The following is a 12,365-nucleotide window of genomic DNA, read 5'->3' as shown; positions in this document are numbered from 1 at the left end:
GTGCTCTTTCCAGCTGTGAATTCCACCTGCAACGTGCACGAGGAGTTCGAGTGCGGCAACGGCGAATGCATCGACTTCAGCCGCACCTGCGACGGTGTCGTGAACTGCAAGGACAAGTCGGACGAGAAGCAGTCCTACTGCAGTAAGGTTCCTCCTCTTGCTGCCTTGCTCACCCACACACACACCCCAGCACCCCCAGACGCCCTCCCCGAGCTGCCAGCTCCACTCAGAGAGTCACAGAATGGTTTGGCTTGGAAGGGAACAAAATCAGGGGCTTCACCTTCAAGCAGCCAAAGACACGAGGCAGGTGCCTCCACACAGCTTTGCAAGGTCTGCTCCTTGTTAATTAGTCTTGGAACCTCCTCCAATTTGCTGTTAAATCTTAAAGAGGATGGAGGAAAAAACTTAAGAGGATGGAAGGCAAAAACTTAGGAGGATGGAAGGCAGGATTCACAGCACTGCAGTAAATCAATCCTTTTTCCTATATTCAAGGTCATGGAATCATGGAACAGTTTGGATTGGGAGGGACCTTAAAGCTCATCCCATTTCACCCCCCTGCTGTGGGTAGGGACACTTTCCACTAGCCCAGCCACATCCAACCTGCTCCAAGCCACATCCAACCTGGCCTTGGACTCAGAGAGTTCAATGGAACAGTTTGGGTTGGAAGGGAACAAAATCAGGGGCTTCGCCTTCAGGGCAACCAAGCACACAAGGGAGGCACCTCCACACAGCTTTGCAAGGTCTGCTCCTTGTTAATTAGTCTTAGAACCTCTTCCAATTTGCCATTAAATCTTAAAAAGGATGGAGGCAAAAACTTTAGAGGATGGAAGGCAAAACCTTAGGAGGATGGAAGGCAGGATTCACTGTAGTAAATCAATCCTTTTTCCTATATTCAAGGTCATGGAATCATGGAACAGTTTGGGTTGGGAGGGACCTTAAAGCTCATCTCATTTCACTCAGGGCCACCTTCCACTAGTCCAGCCACATCCAACCTGCTCCAAGGCACATCCAGCCTGGCCTTGGACATTGCCAGGGTTGCTCAGAAAAGGGCACCAAGACTCCAGAGTGTCCTTCCACCTCTCAGCTCCCCACAGTCCCTCCTGCCCTCCCAGAACTGCGCCCTTTAAGGTTTCCAGACCTTTCCCAATGTTTTGGGACCTGCTGGAACCCTGGAGCTGAGCCTGTGGGGTCTGCAGCACCCTCAGACACCAGCCCTCACCCCTCTGCACGAGGGAATAGGTTCCCTAATCCTCCTCCCTCTTCTGGAAGCTCCCCAAGGATCTGAGAGGGAATAGGTTCCCTGATCTTTCTCTGTGGTTTCTTCCTCTGCTGGAAGCTCCCCAAAGATCTGATAACCCTCAGGGGCGCCTGCCCTCCTTCTCCTCACCTTCTCCTCTTCCTCCTCCTCCTCTTCCTCCCCGGCAGGCAGCCGCAAGTGCAAGAAGGGCTTCCTGCACTGCATGAACGGGCGCTGTGTCGCCAGCCGCTACTGGTGCGACGGCGTGGACAACTGCGGGGACAACTCGGACGAGGTGCCCTGCAACAGTGAGTGTCTGCCTGGCCCCCATCCAGCCTCTGGCAGCTGCTTGGGACAGGGGACAGCAGCTTCAGGAAGGAGTTACTGTCAGCTTGACAGCAGCAGAGCAGAGCCAGGGCTTAACGGAGAGTCAAGGTCAAGCTTGTGCTGGTTTGTAAAGCTCACGGTGACAGCTGAGAGGAAAAGCTCCTGGGTATGGGTGTGCAGCGCTCAGAGCTTCCCAGAGAGAGTGGTTTGACAGCCAGGGGTGTAATGTCACTGCTCCTCATGGCTCCCAGGCTTTCCCTTGGGGGGCTGCAGGGTGGGTCTGCTCGGCTCCAAAGTGACAGGGGCAGTCAGGAGCTCCTCAGAGTCCTGTCCAGCTCTGCTTGTGCCAGGCAGGGTCTGCTTGGTTCCAAAGTGACAGGGACAGCCAGGAGCTCCTCAAACTCCTGTCCAGCTCTGCTTGTGCCAGGCAGGGTCTGGGAGCACTCTGAGCATCCCAGAGCTGTGTGGGCAGTGGGTGGGGGTGTGGGTGTGCATGTGGGGACCCTCCCTCATGGATTATGGGGGTTTCTCTGCCCCCTGGCAGAAACCAGCTGTGCTGCCACCGAGTTCCGCTGCCGGGACGGGACCTGCATTGGGAATTCCAGCCGCTGCAACCAGTTCATCGACTGCGAGGATGCATCTGATGAAATGAACTGCAGTGAGTGCCCAGCTGCTGCCCCTGGCCCCTCCTCAGCTCTGGGGATGCTCCTGCTCTCGGTGCTGGCAGCAGGGAGCTGGGATTTGGGATTTGGGCTTGGTTGGGGAAGGAGGAGGGTCCTGCTCCTGTCCTGGGATGGGGCAGCCCCAGCCCATCTGTGCCATGCTCAGCACCCCAAAACCTGTTGGATCCCTGCAGTTCTGGGGGTGTGTGGGGCACATCTGGGGGTGTGTGGGGCACATCTGGGGGTGTGTGGTGGGCTCTGGCAGCAGGGCAGGGCTCAGTGCCAGACCAGGGGGCTTCTGCCGCGATTCCTGCTGTGTCACTGGAGCTCCTGCTGTGATTCCTCTCAGCTGCCACCGACTGCAGCAGCTACTTCAAGCTGGGGGTGAAGGGCACCACGTTCCAGAAGTGTGAGCACACGTCCCTGTGCTATGCCCCCAGCTGGGTGTGTGACGGTGCCAACGACTGCGGCGATTTCTCGGACGAGCGCAACTGCCCCGGTGAGAGCAGGAGGGCAGAGGGGGCTCTGGGGGGCAGGGATGCCCCTTTTGGGGTCTGCTTGGGCTGTGGAGGCTTGGTTTGCCCACTGGGACTGTTGTCCTCTGTCCATGTGGCTCCTGCATGGATGGTGCTGCAGGGATGTGGGAGCTGCAGGGGGATTTTGGGGAGGAATCCCTCAGGTCTGGGCTGGGGACAAGGCAGGACGTGGCCGTGCTGTCGTCCTCACTGATGTTTCCATCACAAAGTAGGTGGGAGGAAGCCCAAATGTCCATCCAACTACTTTGCCTGCCCGAGTGGGAGGTGCATCCCCATGACCTGGACCTGTGACAAGGAGGATGACTGCGAGAACGGCGAAGATGAGGCCCAGTGCAGTGAGCGCCAGGGTGGGGACACTCAGGATTTGGGCTGGGCTGCAGGGTGGTGCTGGAGGGTGGGCAGGACCCTCTCCTCTCCCTGACATCCATTTGCAAAGGACACACCCCAGATTCTTCCCCCTCTGTGGTTTTACTCCACACTTCTGGGCTTTTAGCTGTGATCAGTGTAAATGTCCTTGTGTGCTGGTTTGCTCAGCACATGCACAAATAATGTCTGTGGCCCTTTTGAATGGGATCAGTTATGGCTCCCTTCAGTTCTGGCTCCCTGTCAGTTCTAACCTCCTGAAACAAGCCCCAAACAGAGCTCAGGAGCTGGGGATCTTCCTCAGGTCCACACCAACGAGTTCCACTCCATCCCTGTGGGACCACAAGCAGTACCCCCAGCACTCCCCATGGCTCCTGGAGCCTGGCTGGCCCAGCCTGGCCATGCTCTGCTGGTTTCTCCTCCCCTTATCACCTCTCTCTGACCCCCATCTCCTGCTCTTCTCCTCCCCCAGACAAGTTCTGCTACCCTGTGCAGTTTGAGTGCAACAACCACCGCTGCATCTCCAAGCTCTGGGTGTGTGATGGGGCTGATGACTGTGGGGATGGCTCTGACGAGGACAGTCGCTGCCGTGAGTCTGCTCCAGCCTTTCTTCCCCATCTCTGTCCCTTCCTGCTCCAGCACCACCTTCCTGCATCGGTGTTCCTGCCTCTGCCCATCCCTTCTCCCACCCGTGGGCTCAGTGTATCTGTACCTGCTGGGGCTCCAGCAGTGGGGTGATGGGACTCCATCCTTATTGGAATTAAATCCCAATATAGCTGGATGGGACGTGCCTGGGCTTGCCCAGCCCTTGCTGCTTGACCAGAGGCAGCAGCTGTGGTGGTTTCACCTCAGAGACACCTTTGGCTGGCTGGATATTGCAGCAAAAGTGAGGGTGCCACCTCAGGGGTCTCTTCCCTGACTGATCCAGCCCCAGGATGGAGCTGCCTCACGTTGGGTGCCAATATATTGGAATTAAATCCCAATATTGCCAAATGGGACGTGCCTGGGTTTGTCCAGCCCTTGCTGCTTGACCAGAGGCAGCAGCTGTGGTGGTTTCACCTCACAGACACTTTTGGCTGGCCGGATATTGCAGCTGGGTGCTTGGGACAAATCCAGGCTTGCAGGAGCTCAGGTTTAGCTCTGGCAGAGGGGCTTTAAGCAAAGTGAAGGAAAAGGACTTGGTTCTGCTGCAGGTTTTGGATCCAGAGCTTTATTCTGGGCTCTGAATCCAGCACCAGCTCCCACAGAACTCCCTGAGCCCGTGGTTGCTGCTCCTTTTAACCCCGGGGAGAAGGGGAGGGAAGGGGCAGGGAGCCACCAACCAGGTAATGGGGGGGAAGTCTCAGGGGACAAAGGACACCTGGATGGCCCAATGTCCCCCAGGGTTGAGAAGCATCTTTTGAACTTCATCAATCACATGAGGCCCTTTCTGGAATGCCAGGACTGACGGACAGCACCCAGCAGGGGCAAGGGAAGGGGAAAGGAGAGGTTAAAACAGAATATTACATTGCACCACAACACATCCTGCTCTTTCCTTCCCCAGGGCTCACCACCTGCAGCTCAGGATCCTTCCAGTGCCCTGGCACCTACGTGTGCGTGCCGGAGCGCTGGCTGTGCGACGGGGACAAGGACTGTGCTGATGGGGCTGATGAGACCCTCGCTGCTGGCTGCTGTGAGTGCCTGGGGCTGGGGGAGGCTGGGGGAGGCTGGGGGCTGGTGGTGACTGTGCCCCTTTGCAGTGTACAACAACACCTGTGACGAGAGGGAGTTCATGTGTGGGAACCGGCAGTGCATCCCCAAGCACTTCGTCTGTGACCACGATGACGACTGCGGTGATGGCTCCGATGAGTCCCCGGAATGTGGTGGGTGTTTGTGGGACCCTGCGTGGGGACTGACCCTGCTGGGTCCTCATGGGCTTTGGGACAGTGCCCTGGGAGGGGCTTCATCACCCTGGAGGGGTTTGGTGAGAGGGAACCCAGAGAGGGAATGCAGAGAGATCCAAACCTACTGAGAGATCCAGAGCCACAGAGGGATCCAAACCCACACAGAGAGATTCAAACCCACACAGAGGGATCCAAACCCACAGGGATATCCAGACCCACCCAGAGGGATCCAGACCCACACAGAGGGATCCAGACCCACACAGAGGGATCCAGACCCACACAGAGAGATTCAAACCCACACAGAGGGATCCAGACCCACAGAGGGATCCAGACCCACACAGAGGGATCCAAACCCACACAGAGGGATCCAAACCCACACAGAGGGATCCAAACCCACAGGGATATCCAGACCCACCCAGAGGGATCCAGACCCACACAGAGGGATCCAGACCCACACAGAGGGATCCAAACCCACACAGAGGGATCCAAACCCACACAGAGGGATCCAAACCCACAGGGATATCCAGACCCACCCAGAGGGATCCAGACCCACACAGAGGGATCCAGACCCACACAGAGGGATCCAAACCCACACAGAGGGATCCAAACCCACAGAGGGATCCAAACCCACCAAGAGATCCAAACCCACAGGGACATCCAGACCCACCCAGAGAGATCCAGACCCACAGAAAGATCCAAACCCACCCTGAGAGATCCAAACCCACCCTGAGAGATCCAGACCCACCCAGAGATCCAAACTCCACCGAGATCCAGACCCACAGAGAGATTCAAATCCACTGAGAGATCCAAACCCACACAGAGAGATTCAAATCCACCGAGAGATCCAGACTCACAGAGATCCAAACCTAGTGAGAGAGATTCAAATCCCAGAGGGATTCAAACCCCAGAGAGGTTCAGACCCACAGAGAGATCCAGACCCACAGAGAGATCCAGACCCACAGAGAGATCCAAACCCACAGAGATCCAAACCAACAGATTCAAACCCACAGAGGGATCCAAACCCACACAGAGAGATCCAAACCCACAGAGAGATCCAAACCAACAGATTCAAACCCACAGAGGGATCCAAACCCACACAGAGAGATCCAAACCCACAGAGAGATCCAAACCAACAGATTCAAACCCACAGAGGGATCCAAACCCACACAGAGATTCAAACCCCGGCGAGATCCAAACCCATAGAGAGATTCAAACCCACAGAGAGACTTAAACCCACTGAAAGATCCAAACCCACTCAAAGATCCAAACCCACAGGGAGTTCCATATGTGTGCAGGGCAGCCCTGTCCCAGGCCAGCTGCTCTGTGTTGTCCCCATCACTGCCAGCAGCTCAGGAAGCTTTGCCTCCACGCTGCCTCCCCCTCTCTCTGAGTGTCCCCACGGTGCCTCTGGGAGGCTGAGGAGGGTGGGCTGCTGGCTGAGCCCCTCACCCTCCCCCAGAATATCCCACCTGTGGCCCCCACGAGTTCCGCTGCCAGAACGGCCGCTGCCTCAGCAACCGGCAGTGGGAATGCGACGGCGAGTTCGACTGCCACGACCACTCGGATGAGGCACCCAAAAACCCACGCTGCAGCAGCCCAGGTACCTCTGGGCTCCTGGGGGGGGATAGTGGAATCCCAGCCAGCCACCCCACTGATCACTGCCACCTCCTCTCTGCAGAACACAAGTGCAACGACTCCTTCTTCCTCTGCAAGAACGGGAATTGCATCTCGGAGGCGCTGCTCTGCGACAACAACAACGACTGCGCCGACGGCTCTGACGAGCTCAACTGCTTCATCAACGAGTGCCTCAACAAGAAGCTGAGTGGCTGCTCCCAGGAGTGTGAGGACCTCAAGATTGGGTACAAGGTAGGGGGACACGGGTTGGGGGCGCTGGCTGCAGAGATTGTGGAATTACAGAATGCCCTGAGTTGGAAGGGACCCACAAAGTCCAACTCCTGCTCCTGCACAGGAGATCTCAGCAATCTCACTCTGTGCCTGAGAGTTGTCCAAATTCTCCTGGGGCTGTGCCAGCCAGCAGTGTCTGATCACCCTCTGGGGGAAGAACCTTTTCCTGATATCCAGCCTAAACCTCCCCTGGCACAGCTGCTGCTGTTCCCTCTCCCTCTCCTCCTCCTCCTCCTCCGCAGGTTGTGTCTGTCCTGTGCCAGGAGATTTCAGCAATCTCACTCTGTGCCTGAGAGTTGTCCAAATTCTCCTAGGGCTGTGCCAGCCAGCAGTGTCTGACCACCTTCTGGGGGAAGAACCTTTTCCTGATATCCAGCCTAAACCTCCCCTAGCACAGCTCCTGCTGTTCCCTCTCCTCCTCCTCCGCGGGTTGTGTCTGTCCTGTGCCAGCTGGGCCAGGGACGTGACACTGGCTCTTCAAGCCCTGTTTGTGCATCTCAGCTGTCCTTGCTGACTCTGCATGTCCCATGGTGACACTTGTCACCTCCCAGCACCTGCCACCTCCTGCCTTGGAGGTGTCTGACAGCTCCGGGTTGCTCCTGCAGTGCAGATGCCGTCCCGGCTTCCGGCTGAAGGACGATGGGAAGACGTGCATCGACATCGACGAGTGCTCCACCACCTACCCCTGCAGCCAGAAATGCATCAACACCCTGGGCAGCTACAAGTGCCTCTGCACTGAGGGCTACAAGCTCAGACCTGACGACCCCACCAGCTGCAAGGCTGTCACAGGTGAGAGCCAGGTGTGGGCGCAGAGCTCAGGAGGTTCCTGGTGACCGTGGGATGCTCCTGGCGCTGGAGATGGAGGGTGAGGTGGCTGCCCCCAGCTCATGAGGGAGGGGTTGCAGGTCTGCAGGGTTCTGCCCACATCCCAGCAGTGCTCCCCTGCCACTTTTCTGTGACCGTAGTCACAAGGGTCTTCAGGATGAAGAAGAGACGAGAATGTTGACTCCATGATCAGAAGGCTTGATTTATTATTTTATGATATATGTTACATTAAGACTATACTAAAAAGCAATAGAAAGGAAAAGGTTTCTTCAGAAGCTAGCTAAGCTAAGAATAGAAAAGAATGAATAACAAAGATCTGTGTCTCAGACAGAGAGCAAGAGCCAGCTCTGCCATGAGTGGTCAGGAAATCCAAACATCCACAGGAGACCAATCACGGGTCTACCTGTTGCATTCCACAGCAGCAGATAACCATTGTTCACTTTTGGTTGCTGAAACTGCAGCTTCTCACAAGGAAAAACCCTAAGAAAGGATTTTTCATGAAAGATGTCTGCAACACTGTTCCCTCTTTCCCTGTGCAGATGAAGAGCCTTTCCTCATCTTCGCCAACCGCTACTATCTGAGGAAGCTCAACCTGGACGGCTCCAACTACACTCTGCTCAAGCAGGTGAGGGGTGAGTGGGAGCAGGAGGCACAGCAGCCCCATGTGGAGGGCATTTGGGGATGGAGCAAGCCCTGAAGGACACAGGAGCTGCCAGCTGAGGAGTTTGGGCTCCTGGCTTCTCAGGGGAATGGCAGATCCATCTAAATGTCAGGAGGTCACTGTGAGGCAGGGAGGCTGTGGGCTCTATAAACCCCTCTAGAGCCCATGGCAGCCACTGAGGCTGCTGCAACCTTTCTCCCTCCCTGCTCTCCAGGGGCTGAACAACGCTGTGGCTCTGGATTTCGACTACAGGGAGCAGATGATCTACTGGACAGATGTGACCACGCAGGGCAGCATGATCCGCCGCATGCACATCAACGGCAGCAACGTCCAGGTGGGGACTGTGGGCATCCACGGAATTGGAGGGAATTCACCCATGAGAGCATCCCCATGTCCCTGTGGTTGCAGCCCTGTCCCCCTTGTGCTCCCTGTCCCCTCTGTGTCCCTGTCCCCCACTGTGAAAATCTACAAAATCAGAGGGTTTTGGGGAAAGCTGCAAAAGGCAGGCCTCAGATGCAGCAGAACTGTGAGCAGAGCTAAAGCAGCAGCCATGAGATAGGTCAGCAGAAAAATTATTTAAACTGTAGGAAAAGCAAAGGCAAATAGAACAATGGCCTGTGTATTAACACTTGTCTGAATAGCTCTCTAAGCTGCAGAAAGTTTATCTAGCAAGATATTAGGAAAGTTAAAGCTTAATAATGGAGCTCTGTGCGTTGTGTTTTAGGGCTTACAAGCAGGTATTGTATTCGAAATAAGCAAGCGTTGTTTAACCAAAGGTACCTGTGCTTATAGTGATTGGATAGAACTACTGTCAATGTGCTTTTGCTTTGTGGGATTGGTCAAGGAGCTCATAAAGTGAGTTATAACATTAAGTTTTCTAGCCTGCTGCCTGGATTGTGAGCTGCTGGCATCTTCCCTTTGTGGTAATCATGTAATGAGACTGATGCTGGAAAGGCTCATTCTGCAGCAGCCCCGTCTCGTTCGTGTCTGTAAATAAACCCCCCTGCCAGCATCAGGGACATGGGCACCCCCTGGGGCATCCCTGGGCCTCACCCACCTCCTGCCCAGCTCTGGGGTCATCACTGGCCTTTGGGAGCCAGCCCCAGTTGCTGGGGGGTGTTTTGTAGCTCCACACCAAGCAGGGGTGGGCTCCACGCTTCCCTGAAATGTGGGGTAAGGAAGGCTGGGGGAAGAGTCATGGAGTTGTCAAAGAAGGGGGGATTTATTGATACAAATGACAGAAGTTTGGGTTGGATAATTAAACAGAAAGTGAGTCATGAAGTGAGCATGATAAAAAATCAGGGGCTGGGGTTTAGTTGAGGCATACCATTAATGAGGGGGGGAAGCCCTCTTTCTTTAGCTTAAAAGGCAAATGCTGGTTCATAGCTTCTTAATGATTAGGATGATATTAGAGAGGATCAGCTTTTGAATGGAATGATTTGGGGCAGAAGGGATCTTAAAGTTTATCCAGTTTCACTCCCCTGACGTGGGCAGGGACACCTTCCACTATCCCAGGCTGCTCCAAGCCCCATCCAACCTGGCCTTGGACACTTCCAGGGAATCTGGGGCAGGCACAGATTCTCTGGACAACCTCTGCCAAGGCCTCCCCACCCTCACAGGGAGGAATTTCTTCCTAATATCCCATCGAAACCTGAGAAGGGAGTGATGTCTCATCTCTGAGACATCAAGGTTTGGTTCTCTCTGCTCATCCCCATCGCCTCTGGCTCCTCCTGGCAGGTCCTTCACCGCACTGGGCTCAGCAATCCTGATGGGCTGGCCGTGGACTGGGTGGGAGGAAACCTCTACTGGTGTGACAAGGGCCGTGACACCATCGAGGTGTCCAAGCTCAACGGGGCCTACCGCACCGTGCTGGTCAACTCGGGGCTGCGCGAGCCCCGCGCGCTCGTGGTGGACGTGCAGAACGGGTGAGAGCCTGGGCCACGTGGGGCTGCTGCTCTGCTCTGAGCTGGGAAAGGGGCTGTGCTCATCTTGCTGCTGTCCCAGAGGTTGGGAGATGGGATCAAGCCTTCCCTCTTGGCCACTGGGGTGCTTTTCCCGACCCTGTGCCTGTGCACCTCTGTTTAGCACAGAGTCATGGATGGAATGGGCCTTAAAGACCATCCTGTTCCACCCCACTTCCACTATCCCGGGCTGCTCCATGCCCCATCCAGCCTTGGACACTTCCAGGGATGGAGCAGCAACAACTCCGGGCATCCTGTGCCAGGGATTCTCACAGGGAGAAATTTCTGTGGTTTCCAACTCAGCATCTCTTGTGTTTCACCCCCAGCTACCTCTACTGGACACAGACTGGGGTGACCACTCCCTGTGTACCCTGTGCCTGTGTACTGCCATTTATCACAGAGTCATGGGGTGGTTTGGGACAGAAGGAACCCATCCCAAACCATCTTGTTCCATCCCATTGCTGTGGGCAGTCACCTCCCATTGTCCCAGGTTGCTCCATGCCCTGAGGTTTGGGGAAAGGGGCTGTGGTCATCTTGCTGTAGTCCCAGAGGTTGGGAGATGGGATCAAGCCTTTCCTCTTGGCCTCTGGGGCAACTGGTTGGTTTTCCCTACCCTGTGCCTGTGCACCTCCATTTATCACAGAGTCATGGGGTGGTTTGGGATGGAAGGGGCCTTAAAGACCATCTTGTTCCACCCCATTGCTGTTTCCAGTCACCTTCCACTATCCCGGGTTGCTCCATGCCCCATCCAACCTTGGACACTTCCAGGAATGGGGCAGCAACAACTCTGTGCCAGAACCTCACAGCCCTCAAGGGAGAAATTTCTGTGGTTTCCAACTCAGCATCTCTTGTGCTTCACCCCCAGCTACCTCTACTGGACAGACTGGGGTGACCACTCCCTGATCGGGAAGATCGGCATGGACGGCACCAACCGCAGCGTCATCGTGGACACCAAGATCACCTGGCCCAACGGGCTCACCCTCGACTACATCAACAGCAGGATCTACTGGGCTGATGCCCGGGAGGACTACATCGAGTTTGCCAGCCTGGATGGCTCCAACAGGCACACGGGTGAGAGCTCCATGGGTGCCAGCACACCCAGGCTCTGGGTCAGGTGTTGGAGCCAGCAATGCTGGGGACAGTCCCCAGCTCTGGCCACTCCTCTGTGTCCATGGTGCTTCCTTGTGGGAGGGAATGTGGCTCAGCCCCTCTCTGAGTGCCTGCTCCCCTCACAGTGCTGAGCTCCATGGGTGCCAGCACACCCAGGCTCTGGGTCAGGTGTTGGAGCCAGCAATGCTGGGGACAGTCCCCAGCTCTGGCCACTCCTCTGTGTCCTTGTGTGTGGGAGGGGAACATGGCACTCACTGAGCACCCACTCCTCTCTCAGTGCTGAGCTCCATGGGTGCCAGCACACCTTGGGGGTGTCCAGGCTCTGGGAGTTAGCTCTGTTGGGGACAGTCCCCAGCTCTGGCCACTCCTCTGTGTCCTCTTTGCTGCTTCCTTGTAGGAGGGGAATGTGGCTCAGCCCCTCTCTGAGTGCCTGCTCCTGAGCTCCATGGGTGCCAGCACACCCAGGCTCTGCGTCAGGTGTTGGAGCCAGCAATGCTGGGGACAGTCCCCAGCTCTGGCCACTCCTCTGTGTCCTCTTTGCTGCTTCCTTGTGGGAGGGGAGCGTGGCTCAGCTCCTCTCTGAGTGCCTGCTCCTGAGCTCCATGGGTGCCAGCACACCCAGGCTCTGGGTCAGGTGTTAGAGTGAGAGCCAGCATTGTTGGGGACAGTCCCCAGCTCTGGCCACTCCTCTGTGTCCTTGTGTATGGGAGGCGAACATGGCACTCACTGAGCACCCACTCCTCTCTCAGTGCTGAGCTCCATGGGTGCCAGCACATCCTGGGGGTGTCCAGGCTCTGGGAGTCAGCGCTGTTGGGGACAGTCCCCAGCTCTGGCCACTCCTCTGTGTCCTCTGTGCTGCTTCTTTGTGGGAGGGGAGGGTGGCTCAGCCCCTCTC

At 56.3% G+C, this 12,365-nt stretch overlaps 1 protein-coding gene across 5 annotated transcripts in view; it reads left to right on the top strand.

Moving 5' to 3' along the window:
* The window catches only part of LRP1 (LDL receptor related protein 1), a 131,319-nt gene that overhangs the window by 92,534 nt on the left and 26,420 nt on the right, over nt 1-12,365 (top strand). For 2 of the 5 annotated variants that reach the window (XM_071455986.1, XM_071455987.1), the window contains exons 46-60: nt 14-142; nt 1,426-1,545; nt 2,109-2,222; nt 2,576-2,725; nt 2,972-3,109; nt 3,598-3,714; nt 4,669-4,797; nt 4,865-4,987; nt 6,468-6,608; nt 6,687-6,874; nt 7,519-7,702; nt 8,278-8,363; nt 8,614-8,733; nt 10,137-10,324; nt 11,226-11,431. In XM_071455986.1, the coding sequence (XP_071312087.1) occupies nt 14-142; nt 1,426-1,545; nt 2,109-2,222; nt 2,576-2,725; nt 2,972-3,109; nt 3,598-3,714; nt 4,669-4,797; nt 4,865-4,987; nt 6,468-6,608; nt 6,687-6,874; nt 7,519-7,702; nt 8,278-8,363; nt 8,614-8,733; nt 10,137-10,324; nt 11,226-11,431 (2,133 nt within the window). The remainder of the gene's footprint in view (nt 1-13; nt 143-1,425; nt 1,546-2,108; nt 2,223-2,575; nt 2,726-2,971; nt 3,110-3,597; nt 3,715-4,668; nt 4,798-4,864; nt 4,988-6,467; nt 6,609-6,686; nt 6,875-7,518; nt 7,703-8,277; nt 8,364-8,613; nt 8,734-10,136; nt 10,325-11,225; nt 11,432-12,365) is intronic. The other 3 variants (XM_071455985.1, XM_071455983.1, XM_071455984.1) reach the window with 3 other exon arrangements.

This window comes from Agelaius tricolor, unplaced genomic scaffold (assembly GCF_023055355.1).
Source record: "Agelaius tricolor isolate 1412-34295 unplaced genomic scaffold, bAgeTri1.0.p SCAF_55, whole genome shotgun sequence".
In the NCBI taxonomy this organism is placed as follows: Eukaryota; Metazoa; Chordata; class Aves; order Passeriformes; family Icteridae; genus Agelaius; species Agelaius tricolor.
This window is presented reverse-complemented; position numbering and strand designations above follow the sequence as displayed.